Here is a 21629-nt window from a genome sequence, read left to right as displayed (position 1 = left end):
CCAGTTGCAGTGGGCACTTTTCCTGGCCTGGCATCTGCCCTCCAGCTGCTGTGACTTTTGGCTGGCTATTAATGTCTCACAGTTGTCTCTCTTCTTTATAAAGGTAACCTCTGTTGATGCGAGTCCCCTTGCCCTAGGAGGTAATTCATGTCCCCAGCGGTGGGCCACAGCCAATGGGGCGCTGGAGAAGAGCCCAAACATCAATTATGTGTGTCTCTTCCCAATTCTGCATTCAGTGAGATCACGTTGGTAGTTTGAATCAGCCACGGTAGGAGTATTTACACCACGACAACTGGAAAATGCTACAGATCAGCGCTTACTCATTCTCAGAGCTAATTGATACCTATAGATAAACTGCTGGCCACAGTCAGTAATTGGCTGGGGTGTAAAAAGACAACTCTGATCTGTGGTTTATACTCCAGAGCTCTCTCCTTAAGCAAGATTTTGCCTGAGGTGTTATCTTGCATGGCTCTTTCTTCTCCATTGTTATGTTCCCTAAGTCCCATGCAGGCTTTTCCTGAAAGCAGACTGGCTATAAATCATGTGTACCCAGACGCCCGGTCATAGGGTCTGCTTCCGGGGAACGTGACCTGTTACACCAGTGGAGTCCTTAATTAAGTGGCTGCTGCACAGAAGCCTCAAAGGAGACATTTTTAAAATTACAAAGAGCGCCAACTCATGGGCCTTTTGGGTCCCAAGGATCAGATGAAATTGCCTAAGGTGAATTTGAAATGGCAAGAATCTCCTCTTTGTGTATGTGGAACAGAAGAGGAAGAAGGTGATGGAAAGAGATCCAGCCTGTGGAAATCGGGCAGTTTTTTCACATTGTGCTTCTCAAATTATGCTTTCAGACTCATAGGGGAAGGTATGGAGGACTCATCTCACTTCAGGTGGTAGAGAACAAGGTCCTCATATTAAAACACAACAAATACACTATGAAGACGGTCATCGCATTGATGTGACATTTAAAAAAATAAAACAAGAAACAGCAAAGAAATTTCAGGCTCCTGGGAAAACGGGGTCAGCAGGTGCAAGAGGAAGACTAACGAGGCTTCATCTCCTTGGCCTTTAAGAGAACTGATGCTCCAAAGTTTGAGGAGCACTGCTTTTGGCAAATGCAGTTGATAGAAAAATCCATAGTACATGTTAGATATAACTAAAATATTATTATGAAAAAGTTTACTCTTCTTAGGCCCCCTTAAAATGCGAGGGTTGATTAGTATCATAGGCAGACCTGTACCCGGAATACCCAGAAAACTGGTTTACCAATTATTCAATGCTGTTGCTTAACTTAGTTCATGTAAGGTTGTGTGAGGCATAATATTGGTGGCAATGGTAATTGTGTAATTTGGAAGATTGTGATTGCTGAGCATGACAGGAACACAGCAGGAGCGTGCTCCTTGGGCTATCTGTTCTTAAATCATTCCTCCTTTTGCTTATGGTAGGAGAGGAATGTATCTGTGGCCAGGAAACTTGTAACACGTTTGGTAGCTATCAAAGGAAAACAGAAATAGATATTGGCCATGTACTTCCATTTTCTAGGGGATTTCAGTTACATCAAGAACGCATACATTTCGAGCTGTTTCTGGTTAATAAGCTGTGTGCCACATACACACCAGCTAATAAAAATCCTTGTTCCCTCAGAAGATGCCATTCATATAATTCCCAGTACAATTGTATTCATTAAAGAAATTAAACATTCACACTCTATAATGAGATCAGACTTCTTTGGGTATAGGTCTCAACCTTGTCATAAATGAGTGAATGATTGAGTTTTTAGATCCGTTAATGCTGACATTACCTATTTTCTTTTGTTTGTTTGTTTCAAATAGCCTTTTATTACCGAAGACTCTTCAGGAATAGTATTATAATTACTACTGGCCACAAACAAATCTTCTGGAGTCTTTAAATAAATATTAAAGGATTGGTTTTTGATATAGCTACTTTCAAATAGTAGGAAGAATGATATTCTTTGGAGAAATTTTTATTATCTAATTAAATACTTCTGTAGTAGAATAATGTCAGATGAACTCATTAGTTGAACATTTTGATTAGCCATGTCTCTCTAAATATCCCATGACCAGCAGGGTAGCTGTACAACTCTGATTTAACGCAGTAACAATGGTAGCCAATTCCAGCTGCTTCTTTTATCACAGTTCTTCAAAGGCATACCAAAAAAGTCCAAATGAAAATAAGTTCAATAATAAAAAGAGCATGTCCCTTTCCCAACTATTCTAAAGCGTCTTCCTATCTTTAAGCAAAGTTCACTTAGTAATTACCTTATTTATGAAAGTAAAAGCGCAGAGATGTTTCTCTTATTTAATAAATGGCTGTAGGCTTTGAATGTGGAAGGCATCTTGAAACAGTCAGAAAGGAAGGGTGTTGAATGCCATTAACTCATTTCCTCCCACCCACTGTTTTAAATTGTTTGCTTCGTACCAATGTATACTACACTTACATAAGTTGTTTATGAAGAGCCAAATTAATAGTCTCTGCGATTGTTTTTGTTGGAATTTGGAGAGCTGACAAATGAATTAGTAGAAAATGGCAATTCTACATGAATTAACTTTTAAGTCTCCCTAAGAGGCTGATGCAAAACTTAATAAGAGACTTATTAGGAGAAGTAGGACAACTTAATTCAGATTGATTACAGACTTCGGTGAAGACAGCTGGGGTTCAAATGAAACTGAAAAAGAACTTATATGCACTTCAAAGTATGCTAAGCAGATGCCTGAAACAATTACTCCACACTGTCTTTTCGGAAGTTTCAAAGGCAGGATGGGAATAGCATAGTAAACGCAGGTTCTATTTGCCTAAGTTGAGGTAGGGGCTTTTAAAACAAACACAGCACTATCTACAATCAGATGCCTGGGGTACGGAAAGAGTACCATTGCTGTCCTCAGGAATTTGCTTTTCGCTTTATAAACAAAGAAGGAAATGAGAGAGAATACATGAGAACTCAGTAATAAGCTCCCCTGGCAACACTAACTTACAATTAATTTTACACTGAACAAATAATTTGGTCAGGAATTTTAAGATGACTAATTCCTATTTTAGTGTCTAAGCTCTATTAAAGCCAACAATGACCATCCTATTTTTTTAAAAATGTAATTCTTTTAAAGTATATAAGTGAGACTTTACTGCAATATGCTTTCTCATTACCAGATATCCAAGGCCAAATCACATGCTTTTAAATATCACAATTACATGCTTTGAAAACTAGATAAAGCCCTGGTTACTCCATATGACAGGCCTTAGTTCCATATTTAATCCAGCTTTATAAAAGACTACATCTTTTTTTGTTTGTATTTTCTTCTTGATCAAAGGCATAGCATTTGTATATAAACAGCAACAGAAGCCTCCACAGAGCAATTCATTTCCTCTTAATAACAATGAACAAAATATTAGGAAGCTTTCTTCTTACTAAAGGCAGTACAACTCATTCATTATGAAGACATCATTCCTTCATTCGGGGTTGGGAGAGCCTATATATTTTTAATGATTCCTTGGGCTGCCCTGTTTGTGATGGTTCTAACCATGCATCCTCTATCTTTATAAGAAAGAACCACACACTTCCTTATAAAACTCATATATAAGAAAAGACTTAAGGCTTTCTCATAAATAACACATAGGACAAAACTAGTAAGATATCAGAATGAGGCCTAAGATTGTAACGGGTCACAGCCAGCGATGCCTCCCCCAAAGGGGATTTGTAATGGGGTTCAGAAATTGGCGTGTCCAAGAAAAAGATAAGATATTGCCCCCCAAGATGGCCCCCATGGGGGAGGGGAGACCTGGAGCGGGGCCATTGAGGGTTACTTTGTGCATCAGTAACAGGCCAGCTTCACACCTGAAGGGGAGCAGGGCCCTTGAGAGTCATTGTGCACGTCAGTAACAGGAGAGCTTCAGACCTCATATGCAAAGGTGGTTATTTTGCATCTCAACAAGGCTAACCGGGAAGGTCTGAAAAACTTTTAACACAGAATGTCACTGGGAGAGGAGAGACAGAGGACACAGACTTTGGGAACAAGGTGGAGACCACGCGGGAAGAAAAGGAAAGGACTCTTGCTAGGGGGCCATGAGAAGGTGCCACATGGTTTTGGGTTAGGAACTGGAGATCGCGGCGACGCAGCGGACGGTGCTGGGAACCGTAAGAGGCCTGCCTAGCCGAGCCCCGGACTTCTGTTCTTTTCCTTCTGAAGGGCGGTACCCCTGACAAGCCTGACTGGTCTGACCGGGCAAAGGGGAGAAGGCAAGGACTGTGTGTGATGGTGGGTGTTTTAAATGGTAGGTGTTTTAAAGGGATTTTGAGATTTAAGGGCGACATTTAGCTATTAATCAAAACCTGTATGATTTTTGAATAAATAGTTCCTTTCTTTTCACCAAACTCTGCCTTTGAAAGGCACGATTTCAAGGGCGATGGGTAAAGGACCTCCAACCGAGGGACCCCGAGGAAGGAGGGGGATGCTGTTTCGGTAATAGCATCTGGGCACCGCCCTCCCACTCCTGGGTCCATCATTTGGTAACAAGATGGCAAAACAGTGTGGGAAGACAGAGTTGTGTGTACATGGCTAAAAGCTTCCTGCCTGTCAAAGTGAAGATGACATTTTAATCTGTTACATCACATTCGACATTATCCATCACGAGGAAACATACCTGGTTTCCTCAATGTCAAGTTCTGAGACAGCATGCTTTGATCAAATTCTCAGATAAACCAAGCCACTCAGGCTCAGGATGGTAGGTCTGAAAAGATGCATTTGCCAGGTTTCTTCTTAAATCGTTAGATGTAAATGTTGAACATAAATAAATCAGGAAAGCATGGTGGCTTCATCATAGTCTCTAGTCTACTATACACGTCATTACATTATTCTCAATTATAGTTCTAAAAAGGGCTAGTCAAAATATTTCATTGTGAGAACTTTAGGGAGAAACAGAATCCCTGACCTTGACTTTTTCCAGTAAAAAATATGTAAGTGAAAAGTCTGATAGAAAACATAAAATTCATAACTACAAGGGTATAACAAATTTGCATATTCCAAGACAGCAGCCTGGGAGGGGTTCACTATGGTGTGTGGAAAAATTCTTTTCAAATCAACAGGCCAACTGAAGGCAGTGACATGTTCTTGGCTCGAGAACGATGTACCACTTTCTGGGTAAAGAAACCATGGTAGATTAGAACAAAAAAAATTTGGAAAAACAACTCATGCAAACTATTTCACATAGGAATTATTCTTAAGGACAAAACTGTAATATGTAGAGTTGAGGTTAGAAAGATACGCTACTTTAGTAAAACCTGCCTACATGCCACTTAGAGATCTATGGAGGACACCTAGTAATTCAAGGAGCTATTCAGAGTCCCCATTACTATAAGGAGAGTAAGAATATTTGTGTAGTCACATAAGCATTGGTGTTACTTCCAGTAATGTGAGACATCATGGTTCTGTCCTTAAAGTCCTTGATAAGTACTATAAATCAGATATTTTAAAAATAAAGAGGCATTTAAAATTCAAGCCCTGGCTGGTGTGGCTCAGTGGATTGAGCACCGGCCTGTGAACCAAAGGGTCTCTGGCTCCATTCCCAGGCAGGGCACAGCCTAAGTTGTGGGCCAAGTCCCCAGAAGGGGGTGCACGAGAGGCCACCGCACATTGATGTTTCCCTCTCTTTCTCCCTCCTTTCCCCTCTTTCTAAAAATAAATAAATAAAATCTTTAAAAAAAAAGAAAAATAAAGAGGCAATTCCAAGTTAAATTTTATTCTAGTGGTTATTCCTATGGAAGCTCTATTTGGAAGGCTGAGATTCTCTTTGTCAATGTTAACATGATAGTCCTTCCTCGATTTACTACATGTATACTGTACTGAAGATGATTAGCTAGCAGTAAGTCACTTTCCAGTGTCCAAGGACTTAGTTGTTGTTTTATCCATTCTCTGACCCCGAAAGCCACGTTTGCTAATGGAAATGATATGACGCCAAATCCTACAGAAACATGCGCTCCACGGTTACTTCTTTAACAAATGAGATCAGAATGGAGGTGAATATTATGATAGAGTCACTAGGGGTGATGAAAATGAACTAAGATGGGTATATAAAATGTTCTTCTGGACGCGTGCCTAGCTATTAGTTCGGAGTTCCCTACAGTGTGGAACCTCCGAGGCCTTAAATTGCTGAGTAGAAAAATAGGAACAGTGGTTTGAAATATGCTTCTACTTCTTTTCAAACTGTTTTAATCTAATTGACCCTTTATAAGCTACCACTCCCAAAGCTTCACAGTTCCAAACCTTGTTTTGTTGGAATGCAACAGAGGAAACTGATTCTTTTATTTTCACTGTAATAATGAAGAGGAGCTACAGAAGAGAAATGAATATATATGAATTTATGTAATCCATAACTTTAAAAATGCACAAAGTACTTACACAATACTGGTTTAGAAATCAAAATAATCACACCTATTAGGACCAGTACATAAATATTCTGATAAGTATTATAACTTAAGTGTATTTATGTCTGAGACAGAAGTGTTGCAATTAAATATAATATGTAAAAGCTCTTTTTAAAGGAATATTTAATGTATATATGTTTTGTTATTACAATCACAATGAATGAGAGTCTTACCAATTAGGGTACAGGAAACAAATTTGGTATTAGGATCAAGAACAGGTAAGAGGGAAACTAAGGAAAACTGCAAATAGGGTTGGGTAAGAGCCACCGATATTTAAATTGTTCCATGTTGTTTATTGTTATTAAATCATGCTGCATACATTCTCCATCTACACTCAATATCCTACAAATGATCATGTGTGATGGATAGGACTAAAAACAAATCCTGGATGTCTGCTCTAAAGCCTAATATTCAACAAAATAAAAAGATAACCCACAGAATGGGAGAATATATTCACTGATACATCTGAGAAGGGGTTAATATCCAACCTGTATAAAGAACTTATAAAACTTATAAGAGAACAAAAAAACAAACAACCCAATTAAAAAATGGGCAGAGGACCTGAACAGACATTTCTCGAAGGAGGACATAGAGATGGCCAATAGACATATGAAAAGACGCTCAACGTCTCTAATCATCAGAGAGATGCAAATTAAAACCACAATGAGATGTCACCTTACACAAGTCAGAATGGCCATTTTCAACAAATCAACAAACAAGTGCTGGCGAGGACGTGGAGAAAAGGGAACCCTAATACACCGTTGGTGGCAATGCAGACTGGTGCAGCCACTGTGGAAAGCAGCATGAAGATCCCTCAGAAAATTAAAAATGGATCTTCCTTTTGGCCCAGTGATCGCACTTCTGGGAATATATCCAAAGGAACCTATAACACTAATTCTAAAGAACATAAGCACCCCTGTGTTCACTGCAGTGTTATTTACAATCACCAAGATATGGAAGCAGCCCAAGTGTCCATCAGTAGGTGAGTGGATAAACCAACTATGGGACATTTACACAATGGACTACTACTCAGCCATAAAAAAGAGGAGAAAGTTTTACCTTTTGCGACAATGTGGATGGCCCTAGAGAACATTATGCTAAGTGAAATAAGTCAGAGAAAGACAAATACCACATGGTTTCACTCATGTGGCATCTAATGAACAAACTGAACTAACAAGGGAAGTGGGGACAGACTCATGGATGGAGAGCAGGTGGACAGCTGGTGATGGGGGCGGGGGGAGGTTAGAGGGTGGAGGAATGGAGCGAAAAGGAAAGAGGACTCATGGACATGAACCGCAGTGTGGTGATTGCTGCAGGGAGCGGGGCGTAAGGGGACTAAAAGGTAATGGAGAAAATACAATAAGGATTAAATTAAAAAAATAAACTAGTTACACAGCATCGGCCAACTACCTCCCACCGGAAAAGAAACTGACAGAACGGGCAGGTCAAAGGGGACAGCGGTGGTGAAATGGACAAACAGGAGCATGAATGAACTAGGTTTCAGCGCGGTTGTATTCTTATTCTAATGGACATGGGTTAGAAGATCAGAAAAGAGATCTCGACTAGAAATTCAGATTTGTCACCCTGCATGAGATTTCAAACGGGGAGCGTTTATACAATAAAAAGAGAATTGAGCTACGGTTACAAATTTGGGCACACCAACATTTGAAGGCTAGGTAGAGTGTCAGAATTCAGGAAAAGAAAGGAAGCAAGAAGGCGGCTGGAGCAGTGCCATGAAAGGCAAGGGACAAAAGACCTTCCAGAGTGAGGGTGCGGGAAGACATGCCAAGTGCATGTGGAATTCACTTATTTTGAATTTGCATCAGGGAGAACATTTGCTGGTTTGGGCACTAGATGAGTAAACAGAATATTGTTTCCAGTTGTTAGTTTTCACAATGATACTGCTAAATATGTATATTCTTTTTTAATAAATATATTTACTAACTTTGTGCCACAGGGGATGGTAGCTTTGGTCTCATGGACAGTATTCCAGACAAGAGTATGGTGGTTACCAGAGGGTGAGTGGGGGGTGGGGGGAGGGAGGATGAAGAAGGTAAAGGGGGTTAAATACATGGGCACACAAAAGGACTAGACTTTGGGCAGCGAGCACATGATAGAGCACATGTGTATACATGTCATATTATAAAGTTGTACACCTGAAGTGTAATGTTATTAACCAATGTTACCCAAATAAATTTAAATTTAGAAAGTATTCCAAATATATAATGACATTTCCTTCTATCTACAGAGGACTAATACAACCCAAAATTATATTATACACATTGCCTTCCAAGGGAAGGGCAATGTTAATGGCCATAACAAGAGCACAAACTCACCAGAGACACAGAATTTAGTTAGCAAAAAGGCCAAAACCTAGACTCCTGGTGCTTGATTAAGTTGTATATTTTCCTACTTTGGCACTAAATACCACAAAGAAAGTGCACACACATACACATATGCACAGACATTAGACCGCTTTATTACAAACACTTAAATTCATTTCCTAATAGAAAACCTGAAATAATCTTTTGCCCGGTAACATTTTAATACTTCCTTTGATATTATTGAAGACTGATGATTAGATCACTATCTTCTCTTGAACAACATCCCACATGCAAGAAGACAGACCCTGTGAAAGACGGACTGATTTCTAACACCCAAGGGCCCTATGTTTAACTTTGTGGGAAGACAATCCTGCACAAGAGTTCAGATTAGCACCTCTTTGGAGTCTCTCAAAGGGCCGCGAAGCAAAGCACAACAGCAGACGGTACCTTGACTTTTTCGAGGTGATCTTGAAGGGAGTCGATGAGGAGGTCCCCCACGGGCTGCCACGATCCCTTGATCACCTCCGCCTGACGCAGTTTGAGATCCAGCTCATCGGCGGCCTCCTGAAGTTCTTGGAGTCTTTCCAGAGCCTCGTCGAGTTTTCTCTGCCAGTCCGCAGAGTGCAGGTTCAATTTTTCCCACTCAGTGTTGACCTCCTCGGACTGCTTTCGTAGGAGCCGTGTAACATTTTGGGCTTTTTCTTCAGGAGGAAGCTCTACATTGGTAATATGGCAAGGTTTTAGGCCACAGATGCGTTTGTTTTTTTTTTAACATTAAAAAAAAATATTCATTCATTCATTCACTTATAGTGAGAGAGGAAGGGAGGGAGAAAGAGAGGGCGAGGGGCATCGACGTAGGAGAGCTACATCAATTGGTTGCCTCTTGCACGCCCCCTACTGGGGACCTGACCCGCAACCCAGGCATGTAGCCTGATTGGGAATCGAACCAGCAACCTTTCAGTTTACAGGCCGGCACTCAATCCACTGAGTTACACCAGCCAGGGACCCCCTTCTTTATTTTTATTTTTATTTTAAACATTCTCGAAAAGGCCATATAGAAGAGAGAGTTCAGTTTAACAAGAGGCCAACCTACAGATTAATGGCTCTTTTGCACTTAGACATAAATTTTGATATCCAATAAATCTGAAGTCTGTCTTCCCGAGGGAATTTGTTCTACCCTCTAGGAATCAGATAATCCAAGATCCATTAAAGCTATTGAGGAGAAAAAGGTGAGGATGCACACCCCAAGCTCCATTGTACTTCAACCAGGCTCTGCAAATTAACTTGGCTCTTTGTAACAGCAGAATTCCCCCTTAAAAATAATCTTTTGTTTATTATTTTCAAAATGTTTCAATAGCTGATCACTAATCTCTTTTAATGCTTATTTATGAACGTGCAAACCGATTTATGCATGGTGGCTGATAATTCCTGATTCTTTTTCAACACGTACGTGTAATTTGAATCAATTCTATTTAACCTAGGAAGTATGAGAGCCATCCAGACCCTGGCAGCCAAAATGGATGGGCTTCCCTGTCACCGCTGATCCTTCTATCAATATGTTATTACAGTTCCACATTCAATTACCTCTGGGCTCCTGGTAGAGTTTCTCTAGTCCTTCCAAAGGCCGCTCAGTCAGAAATATTCGTACAGTCTCAAGAGTACTCATGATTACAGGTTCTTTCGTTTTCAATTCCCTCTTGAAGGCCTGTGAAATGAAATGAAAAGAAATGCTTATTTGGCTTGTGACATTCATCTCAGAACTAATCCTGGGTACTTAGAGCTTGGTTATGAAATCCCCAGGCCAATTTCTGTATCCTTTATTTATAAACTGATAGTTATAAAATGAAATAAAGGCTCCACGGATCTTCCTGTTAATCAGGAAACAAGTGTATTTGTAAACCGTTCTAGAGAGACTGGGAAAGCTTTCAAGGTATGTTAATGCCCTTTCATTAAGAAAGGGAATGATTTATTTCTATAACCTGACTGCCATACTTAAAATCTAGAGCTCAAGTCACAAGATACATATTGCAAAACTCTAACAGGGCTAATGAGAACTTATACATATCCAAAAGAATAAATATCCAGAATATAATGGAAAGCCTGAGAGCCCTTTGGAAGAACTTAGGCTGCATTGAACTATATGACCAGTCCAATTCCTAATCATCATTAATTTTGCCAAAGTACCTGACAATGAATAAAACAATATATTAACAGCAAACTAAAGGAAAAACTCAATACTTAAAAAAATATCCATTGTGTTATTCACTGTGACTTCTTTGAGAATGGTAGAAATGTTTTGAGATATTCTGGTGCTCGCTTCGGCAGCACATATACTAAAATTGGAGATATTCTGGTAGTATGAATTGTGGGTACAATTTTCTACAAATGGGTAGACTTAGAATAGTTTTCTTGAGGTCAGCTAGACTACTTACCAACTTTAATCTCCAATAGGCAATCTTCCTTGTTATGGGGGTTAAAAGAAAAGCAAAATGCATAGTTTCTGCCATTAAGAAGTTTCTGGACCAAAAAAAGGGGAGAAAGCTACAGTAGAAAAAGAGTGAAAAAATAAAATTCATACATAATTGAGCACTAAGGGTGGTGAGGCATTGTGTGAGGCTAGGATAAACTAACAGATACCCTGAAACCATCAAAGATAGCTATTGATGCAGATTCTGCAATATCAGAAGCGAAGATGTTAATGAAAGTGGGAAAAACCACATAAATACTAATAGACCAGTGTAAAAACTACAGAAATAATAATTGCCCTGATGTAAGGCTTCATTATTCACGTCTTATAAAAATTTATATCCTATTTTAGTAGTGTTGCCTACTGAATTTAAGTCCTTTTCTTTTACTAGGAGAAAAAATATTAGCTCCTTTAGAAGTAAGCTTCAGCTATGTTATAGGAGTTCTCTAGAACTGTATTGTACGACACATTTACAAATAAAATCCTAATGGTGTTCACCATTCAAAGGAATTCTGATTCTTTACAAAATGATTCATCTTCCATAGTTATTTACAATTCAGTAGAGAGACACAAGGTGTTTGAGCCAAAATAACGAAATTCTACAAATGGAATATTTGGATTCAGCTTGTGGATGGAGATGTAATTTCTATATAGTGGGATATTCTTATACCCTTGAGATCATACAGAGTAGGTGGGTTGTTTACTCTGCTTACAGGTGAGTCTGATTCTCCTAATGTTTTATTTGGAATCTGTGTGTATTTGTGTGTAGGGAGATGTGTATGTAAACAGTTCTTGTATTCTTGAATTTTCTCATATAAATAATTCTCCCAACTTCAAGAAATTATTTTGCCTAGTCTCTCCATTTAGGCTTGACAAGAGGCCGCTGATACTGACATGACTAATTATAAAATTAGGAATGGCTCCTTCTATTGAACTACTGTGTCAGTGGCTGTACAAGAGACTAGAAATACTAAGTTGAATGCAAAATAGTCCCCCACCCCACACTTAGGAATGTATAGTATTTATATAATGGAAGAGTCAAACCCGTAAATGATTGCAATACAATGTGATAAGTGCTATAGGCCTGTATTATATGGGAAAGGAAACTGAGACAGGCTTCCTAGAGAAGATAGTGGTCACAAAGAACTCTAAAGCGTCAGCATGAGCTAGCCAGGGAAGAGCAGGTTAGAGGAAGAGAGAAGAAAGAAAACAGAAATACAGAGATGAAAACAGAGGTATGAGGACACACACACACACACATATATATGAATGAGATGTATACATATGAATGAGAAGAATGGGTGTGTGTGTGTGTGTGTGTGTGTGTGTGTGTGTACACACCTGAAGTAGGTCAGTGTTTCTAGAACATAAAGTATAAGGAGAGGACATGTCCAGCGATGAAGCAGGACACTGTCATCTCACGCTCTATTAGACCTTTAAGCCAGAATTTCAAGTTCAACCCATGACCCCATATGCCCTACTAAGGAACCTAGGTGTTGTGTTGCAGGGAATCATGAACCTTTGAAAGGATTTAAGCAGGGGAGTGCCATGGGAATATGTGTGTATCAGATATTTTCCCCTTATGTTAATACAGAGTGCGTATTTGAGAAAGGCAGAAATAAAATCAGGGAGGCCAGCTAGGAGGCAACAGCAAGAATTCAGTGAGAGATTACAAAGATCTGACCCAGGGCAATGGTACCAGAAAGAAAAAGATGCAGGTAGGGCTGGGAAATACTTAGAGAGTAGAGGTTTGAGCGAGAATTTGGTGGCTACGAAGACACTGGACATAACAGGGAGGAAGGAGAAAGGGCGACTCCTAGTTTCTAGGTTGATCAGAGGGGTGAATGCTGAGTTCAGCAAAACTCAGTGTGAGAAAATGAACTCTCCTGGATTTCTCAGTACACCTGTACAAAGTTCTAGCCTATGGAGAACCTTCCCAGACCACGGGAGTTATATCTGTTAATTTCTAGTAAATTTCTTTAATCCAAGAGGGCCAGATGATCATTCCCCAGATGAGGTTCCTAGGATAAGCTCTGGAAAGACTGGAGCGGTTACCCTTCTACGAACGTATTTAAAAAAAATAATAAAGTCCAGACCTTGGAGATATTTCTAGGTTGTAAGACCTGAGACACGTGGGGTAGCTGGCTCTTGGAGAAGTTGGAGTTAAGGAGGAGCGAGGAGATTTATTTAAGAGTCAGTCTCCCGCTAAGCTAATATCCATTGAGTGGCTATCATTATGCATATAGGCAAGAATTAAAATTACGTAAGTAGATAAATTTGCTCAGTCAGTAGAATGGGCTGAAAAGAAAATTCTGGAGAATATAAAAACCTAATAGGCAGACAGTGGAATTGGATCCCATGAAAGGCGAAAAAGGAATGGATAGGTAGAAAGATTGGGGGAAATGAGGAACTTAGAGCTACTGAAGAGAGAGTGAGAGTTTGAAAGGGAAAAAGTAACAAGAGTTACTTTTCCGATCATGACACACAGAGGTAAAGGGAAGTCTGCACTGAAAAGTCTACGTGGGGCTTAGGAAGAACAATTTCAGAGCAGGGCAGCAGCCTCAGAAGTAGGTTTAGTTGAGCAGTGAGCAGGAGAAGAATGAGTAGTTATTTCAAATAAAAAGTATTTTTTGTGATATATATATTTTTGAAAGAGCAAAGAGAAAGATCGGATAGGAAGAGGATCGCAAGGTAAAGGCAAGACATGTTCGTTTAAGGATGGAAATGGTTTGGATGTAGGCTGAAAGATCGAAGCAAGGAGGTGGCTAACCAACCGTCCTTCCCTGCCAGGTGCTGAGGTGTCTTGCGCGATGCAGGACTTTGAATGCTGCAACCAGGACAGTCTCCGGCAGACCACAGCAGCTGGTCACCACAGCAGAGAGGGATATGTTAAAGATGTAGAAGGGAGAAAGTGGGAATAATTGTAGGAGCCAGGTTTGTAAAATAAGGAAATGGATCTTAAGGATCCTGTCAAACAGGGGGGAAAAAACCCCAAAACAACTCAGGACACTGTTTGATGATGCATTTCCATTGTTCAAACTGAACAGCAAATAATTCCAGGATAAGGACCATCCGTCCATTGTGAGGGACCACTTGTTTGCCCCTCGGGTTGTTGCCAAGGGCTTAATTCCACCACAGCTGCACAGTTCATTTCTTAAATATGAGTCACTGAGGATTAAAATGAGTCTAAGGAAAAGACAAAGGAAGTTTTGTCGTTACAAAGACATAAGTACCATTATTTTCACATCGTTGTCTGAAATTAGGAAAAGAAAATGGATGGAATAGGCTAAGTGAGTATATATTCAGAATTTGGGAAGATTTAGATAAAATACAACAAAGGGTAAAAACTGCCCCCTGCAAAAGGGAGAAGCAGTTCATTGAAGAAAATGAGAGGATAAAGAAAATGGTAATGCTTCTTATTGTCCGGACAAAACTATCAATGTGTCATTTCAAATAAATTACATAAGTGATCCTCTTCCACTTACTCATGTAACAAATTTTGAGCACGTTCTACGTACCAGACACTGTTCTAGGCAGCGGGCATCAGTGGGCCTTATAGTATTGAGTTTAAAAGATATAGCCTTCTTTAGCGAAAACAACAATGGCCAAAATCAATACGTTAAGTAAATAAATAAATAAACAACAGCAACAAGAAACAACCAACCCATGAAGATTCTGCCTTAAAATAATGGAAAGTCAATTTTTCAATATCTCATCAGCTAACCATAAACTGCCTGTTTTAACAGTTCATTGCATTTTAAAGGGAAGGAAATGGAGACATTTTAAAATAAAACCAAGAACATTCAATGTCAAGAGCCTTGACTCCTTGATAATAAATGTCTTGTCTTTCAAAAAAAGACTGTCTATTTGAATGGCATTTGGGAAAATTATACTCATACACAATACTGATTTTGTCTCATAGATTACGATTAATGTTTTAAATCAAATAAGTTGGTTAACTTATCTACGGATATAAAAAAGGTATCATATTTAGAGTTCTTCTCCCATACACATACAAAATACATCCTTATGCTATTTAGATGCCAATATTCAAATGTGAAGCTATTTATTACCTGAATCTTTTGAACAGATGATGAAATTATTTTCAAGCCCATCCCCTTCCCCTTTCTAAGATAGCTGAGGTCTGAAACAGTGATGTGGAAGAATTACAGGTAACTACTAAAGACTTAGGGCATCTTTGTGAAGGGAAAATAATATGTTGCTGTACAACTGAGAAAAAATTAGGCATTAAAATTGATATTTTCACTTCAGCTTCTTAAGGTCCACAAAATAAATTTATATGAATCATGTACTAGAAAATTACACTAGCAGTAAATTCCAAGGCAAGGTAAATCCATTTATTTTGAAGGTTAAGTTATCTGATGGGTAGTATTCATATATCACAAATACTAACCAACTGGCTGACTTGACTGTTGGTTGATTAATTCATTAAAAGATATTTATTTTCAATTTATCATGTATAAGGTAGGGAAGAGGTAGGGACCTGATTTTTGTCCTTAAGGGGTCCATAATTTGGTTGAGTAGGTACATTTGTATAAACGTATACTTGTATACTATGCATGTTTTACCAATGCAAAGTGAAGTACAGATTCATTAGGATTTATCTAAGGCCATCAGTTCCTTAGTCACTTAGAACAGAAATCTTTAAATTCTTAAGCCAAGCTGAAAGTGAGTGATAGCAAAAACTAAAAGCTCCCTAAATTATAATAATTTAGAAGCCCTGTAAGTAGAAAATCCTAATGACCATGAAGCAAATCAGAAACTTAAAAAACCTAGAAGTAATAGAGAAGAGTCAAGTCACTGAATATTGGGGATATTTTTCTGTCCCTTCTCTTTGCAGGAAAAAAAAAATTGAGTGAATATTACCACAGATACCTAATAACACCACAAATAGAAGTAGCTTAGAACCACGTGTAGAGGGGAGAAAGGGTGGGATACTTATTCGCTTGACGTCCCTCGTGGAGGAGAGAAGTAGATGAGAGCCTTGGGCACGGGTACTGACATTACAGATGGTAGAGCTACGCTGCTCTCCACGCCCCCCCGCCCCCCGAGAGTGTGTCCTGTTACTATGAATGTAAGCGAAAGCCTTTGTTCTTCAAAACACTGATCTCTTTCAAGGATGTAGTTTCCATGGAGCTGAATTTTACCTATATTCCCATTGGAGTGGCAAGGCTATATTTCTGTTAGTCACACTGAAATCTGATGAAATGACTATGTGCTATTTCCATACCAGTTAGCAGAACTTTACTGAACCACGCCGGGAGGTAAGACTGAAGTAGTGAAAACAGCAAGCACTACCCCGAGTGGCGGAAGACCTGAAGTTCAAGTCTGAGTGGGGCCAAAACTTGGTTGTGTGATCTAGAACAGGCCATAAAGTCTCCCTGAGCCTTGATGTCCTCACTTGTAAAATGTGGGGATTTGCTAAACACTGTACCTAAGTTCAGAAATCAGTCTCTATAGTTCAAATAGTCTCTAACCAATATATTTAGATCAATTAGTTAGCCACGGGCCTGTTACATGGTGGCACCTTGAGACTGTCTCTCCTAGGCATCTTTACTAATGATAAAAATGACAGCCACAGCTTGGCACATAGTAGACACTCACTTCATGTTGTTGAATAAATAACAGAATGCCCAGTTGGAAAACAGAGTGCATTATATGGTGGCCAGGTTGGTTTAGATGCCTAACATGCTTGAGGGTAAAAGCCTGGTGTCATGAATAATTAGAGAAAAAGTTAATGCTATCAACTGGCAAAAATGGGGCTATCTTATTGCGGGCCTATTCTTCTGTTACAGATCCAGAGGCTGAGCATAACCTTGGAGTCACTGGGGGAATTTTCCCCTAGAGGGGGCCTTATTAGTTCTGCCTTGCTAATCTCAGCAACTTCTTCTCTAGAGAAAACGTTCACACCCAAACATTCAGAAATTCCATAGTTTGAAGGGCTCTTTGCAGCTTTTTGCCTAGTCTGCAGCATTAGCTAGAAGATGAGAGAACACTAGACAGACGTGAAAATTTAAAGTGATCTACCATGATGGAAAAAATACAATAAAAAACGAACTATTCAAAAAATAAAGTGATACAATAGTGCCATTCATTCAATAAATGGTTACTGAGTGGGCATAGGACAAGGACATCTGCAATCTGATCATTGTTTAACAGTGTTGTCATCCTATAGTATCATTCTAGTCTCCATAAGATATCTACCTTGTCTGCATGCCTCCCATATTGTTTTTACTTTTTATTAGAAAGTTGCTGAATACATCCTGTCATAACAAACTTGCTTATTTAAAGAGCCACTATATTTACTGATTTCAAACACATCAGACATTTTATTTATGAAATGATGATTTAGGGACAATCAGTGCCTAATTAATTAGAAACCAAAATCTTGGCAAAAGGCAAGATCCATAAATGCAGTTAGCCAGAGTAGCTGGAATCTTGCCTCTAAGAATTTAAGGCAAATTCATAGGGGTTGGGGGTAGAAAGAATTTTGAAGGAAGAGGCAACAGAACAAAAACCCAGAAAGACAAAAGATTCCCTTCATATTCATTTGAGATAGCTGGTATTGCAGAAATTATGGAAATGGGGCATATGGGCTATAAAGTAAAGGTCATAATCATCTTTATTTTCTTATTGTGCTAAGGACACTTAACTTGAATGTTAAATAGACAATACAGTATTAACTATAGGCACTATGTTGTACAGCAGGTCTCCAGAACTTACTCATCTCACAAAACTGACACTTTATACTTGTTGAACAATCACCTTTTTACTCTCTGCTTCTTTGAGTTTGACTACATAATCGTCTATCTTATTTTCATGTATTTACATTTGAATAACAGTGAAGATCAGGGATTGTAGTATCAGATATGTCTAGCCATTGTTTCAGATAGTCAGCGACAGGAACAACATTTAGAAATGAGATTAAATCAATTTGAAGCAAAGCTGGAAGATAAGTGGACATAATGTCAAGCCTGAAATTTATTATTTTTAAAAACCTATTTGATTTAGAGAGGGGAGAGGGTGGGCCTGGGGAGGTGGGGAAAGGGAGAAAAAGTGGAAACAATTGTAATTGCATAGACAATAGCCCCCCCAAAATAAATACATGAAGACCCCAAACACACACAAAAAATCTATTTGTACTCAGTGAAAAAATATTTTTGAAGGGTTAGGGGGGAAATGTGTTTACCAAACTTCTTGCTGAGATTTATTTTTTGGAACGCTTTTAAACTAAAAGTTGTGTTCCCTGAGATCAAGGGCATGGGCTAGAAGAGAGTCCAGCCTGCTCACAGCTCTGTGATCCTGTGAAGGATGGTTCAGTGCCCACACAGCATCTTGAACAGCTGTTTGACTTTCAGTCCTAAGGTTGGGCTGCTTCCAATAACCACTGGGGAAGTCACTTCCTACTGACAATAATAATGTTGCTAAGTTCTGAGCTGACCTTGAGAAATCACTGGTGAAAACTCAATCTGTTCCCATGGTCATTTAGAGAATTAGATTTTTAGGTCGTTGAGCCCAAATCCTAAATTTTGGAAATTCCTTCTGAAGCAATAGTACATATAAATGGATTATTAGGAAACCCTGTGACAACTTAATTTATATCCATTCTCAAGAGGCTCAGCCAAAATTTGAGTTTGTCGAGTGTAAATGGTGAATAATCTGTGAATCGTACCATTTGTCTCTTTCTATCAACACAACCCAAAAGTGGAATGCTTGTTTTGTTCCATGTCCATAGCCTCATCCACAATCATTTTGAAATCTTTTCTGTCTCCATAACTGGCATTATCGTTTCCCCATTTGTTCAAACCATAGGCTTCGGAGTCATCCTTGACTCTACATTTTCTCTCACATTCCATCCTATCAATCTAAAGTTCTATCAGCTCAACCTTCAAAATATATCTTGGATCAACTAATTTTTCACTGTATCTGTCATTTCCACTCTAGCTCAAGTCATCATTACCCCTTTCCCAGATGGCTTCCACACCTTCCTAACTTTCTCCTTGCTTTCGCTTTTGCTCCATCTACCATCAATTCTCCACAGACTGGGCAGAGTGAACATCTGAACACATAAATCAGATCATATCATCCCTGCTTATAGTACTTCCGTGACATCTTATTACACACAGAATAAAATCCACCTTCAAACTATGGCAGACAAGACAATTCATTATCTGGCCTTTGGACTCTACAACCTGCCATGAACCCATTTTGCTATTCCTTGAACACCCCAAACCTGTTCTTACACCTGGGCTTCTGCATTTGCTGCTCCTTCTGCCTATAATACTCTTCACTTTAGGTCTTTGCTTGGCTAATTCACTCACACAGGCCTCTACTCAAATATAACCTCCTTAGATATGCCACTTTCAGTCTTTAACTATCCCTGCTTTGCTTATTTTCCCTTCAGAGCAGTGAACTGATGTGATTTTACATATTAATTTATTGGTTTACTGTGTATTTCCCTCACTAAAATTGGAAGGTCCATGAGGCATACTTTCATTTTGTTCTCTACTGTATCTTCAGCCCTTGGCATAGAGTAGACAATCAATAAACAATTACTAACAGTCAATAAATTCTAGGAGTCCTAATTATGCTACGGTTTTTCCTAAAATAATTTTTTTTAGGGATGTATAAAAATGCTTTATAAAGTTAGAACACTATACCAATATTATTGTTGAGAGAATTTGTCAAGATATAAAAATACTTTGATATGGTTAGAATGAGGACTTTGGCAGAGAAATCAATTTGTAAATTATTCATATTTTATCTTAGAGTCATCAAAGAAAAGCAGATTTCTAGGTGACTCTGTTCTCAAGTTTTGATGACATTGCTAGTTTTCAGAAGACTTCCTCAAATGCCTAGAAATGTAGTTCTAAAAATAATTTTAAGTGTTTTCTATTCCTAAAAATGACTGCATAAAATATCAAACTTATACAAAAGTAGCTTCTTTCACTAGTGATGAAGACGAGATGAAAAAGACGCCTATTTCCTCCAATAGAGCCAAGCAGACATTTCAGAGTGGACACAACTACATAACTGAGAGCAAACTTGGCAGGGAAAGCAAACTTGTTTAGAAAACTCAAGAGACCAGGCCATCAAATATTGGGACCAGTCACTGTATCGTAACCATTTTTGTTGTCATTGGTTTTCAGTGGTGATAAGGAACAATCCATTTTTTTTTTAACACAGAGCCGACTTGAATCTTAACATTCACAAATGGCACCCAAAGACATTTTCTATTTCTGCATTAAGAAAACACAGAGAACCCATCAAGCCAGCACACATACTAAAATGTACCCAAAGGAAGTAGGTCAGCATTGATAACGGCATTAGATTAAAACAAATGTATAACCTACAACGAGATTTCAGGATAATTTTATTGAATTTCTGAACCTCTCCCTCATTTTGTGGTGACTTCTGAGGAAATTGAATATGCATAATATATGACCTGACAAATGAACAAGTAAACTACTTTATTCAAGCCTTTTCATTTGTCAACAGCATGCATGCAATAATGGCTTTCTGTCCACTGTTTTAATAATGTATGTATTGATTACTTCCATCTAAATCCTAACCAGAAAATCTCAGGAAGCTTTGAAGGTGTCCTTTATGGTCTCTAGGGACGGAATTATAGAGATGTTTAAATTGAAAGATGAAAACCTAATGATAAACAATTTCATTAGTAAGACTGGAAACAAAAGGTTGTTATCTACCATGTTCTTATAACCAAGACCTAATCTCCATTTGGATTTGGGGTAGGATGAAGGGAATTAAATAAGCTCATGGTTTATTGCAGTTCTCCTTAGAAATTCCCCACTATGATTTGCTCCTTTAAAACTCTCTAGGTTATTCACAGAAGTAGACAAGTAATAAATATTACTTTAGTGACTGCTCAAGTAAAACAAAGGAAGCCAGTTTAAAAAATATATCTGGACCAGAATAATACAAACTAATTGAAAATGAGTCAGTCTAGTGTGGCAAGTAATGAGGAACTAGAAAAGTCAGGAAAATATATTCAAAAGATGTAAAAATAGGTCAGTTTATATTTGCTAAGACACTTTTGAGCTTTAATTATTTGTAACACTTCACTGCATATGGAGCATTATTTTATTAATTAGTCTTGAGAGCTGTTCCAGTTGCAGTTGACATGCTGTACAGCTGGTCTGGGGAACCTGGGTCCACTTCCAGGAGTGTAAATACTGCTTTGGGGAACAGCACTGCAGTCCCCAGCTACCTGTGTGAGCTGTCATGGAATTTCAGCTACAGGGAAACCATATAGCCCTCCATCACTGTAATTGAGGCTGACTGTATATTTTCACTTTCAGTCAAGAGTACAAGACATATGCTATTTTGCTATACAATTTTACCATTAATCTACAATGAT

At 38.7% G+C, this 21629-nt stretch overlaps 1 protein-coding gene across 5 annotated transcripts in view; it reads right to left on the bottom strand.

Moving 5' to 3' along the window:
- DMD (dystrophin) overlaps positions 1 to 21629 on the bottom strand; it is a 1878371-nt gene that overhangs the window by 319651 nt on the left and 1537091 nt on the right. For all 5 annotated transcript variants that reach the window (XM_054566574.1, XM_054566573.1, XM_054566575.1 and 2 more), the window contains 2 exons: positions 10345 to 10465; positions 9208 to 9476 (listed from right to left, as the gene is read on the bottom strand). In XM_054566574.1, coding sequence (XP_054422549.1) covers positions 9208 to 9476; positions 10345 to 10465 — 390 coding nt within the window. The remainder of the gene's footprint in view (positions 1 to 9207; positions 9477 to 10344; positions 10466 to 21629) is intronic.

Source organism: Pteronotus mesoamericanus, unplaced genomic scaffold (assembly GCF_021234165.1).
Source record: "Pteronotus mesoamericanus isolate MK-2021 breed Mesoamerican mustached bat unplaced genomic scaffold, CSHL_Meso_final contig_173, whole genome shotgun sequence".
Lineage (NCBI taxonomy): Eukaryota > Metazoa > Chordata > Mammalia > Chiroptera > Mormoopidae > Pteronotus > Pteronotus mesoamericanus.
Note: the sequence above shows the minus strand (reverse complement) of the source record. Positions and strands in the feature narration are given on the sequence as shown.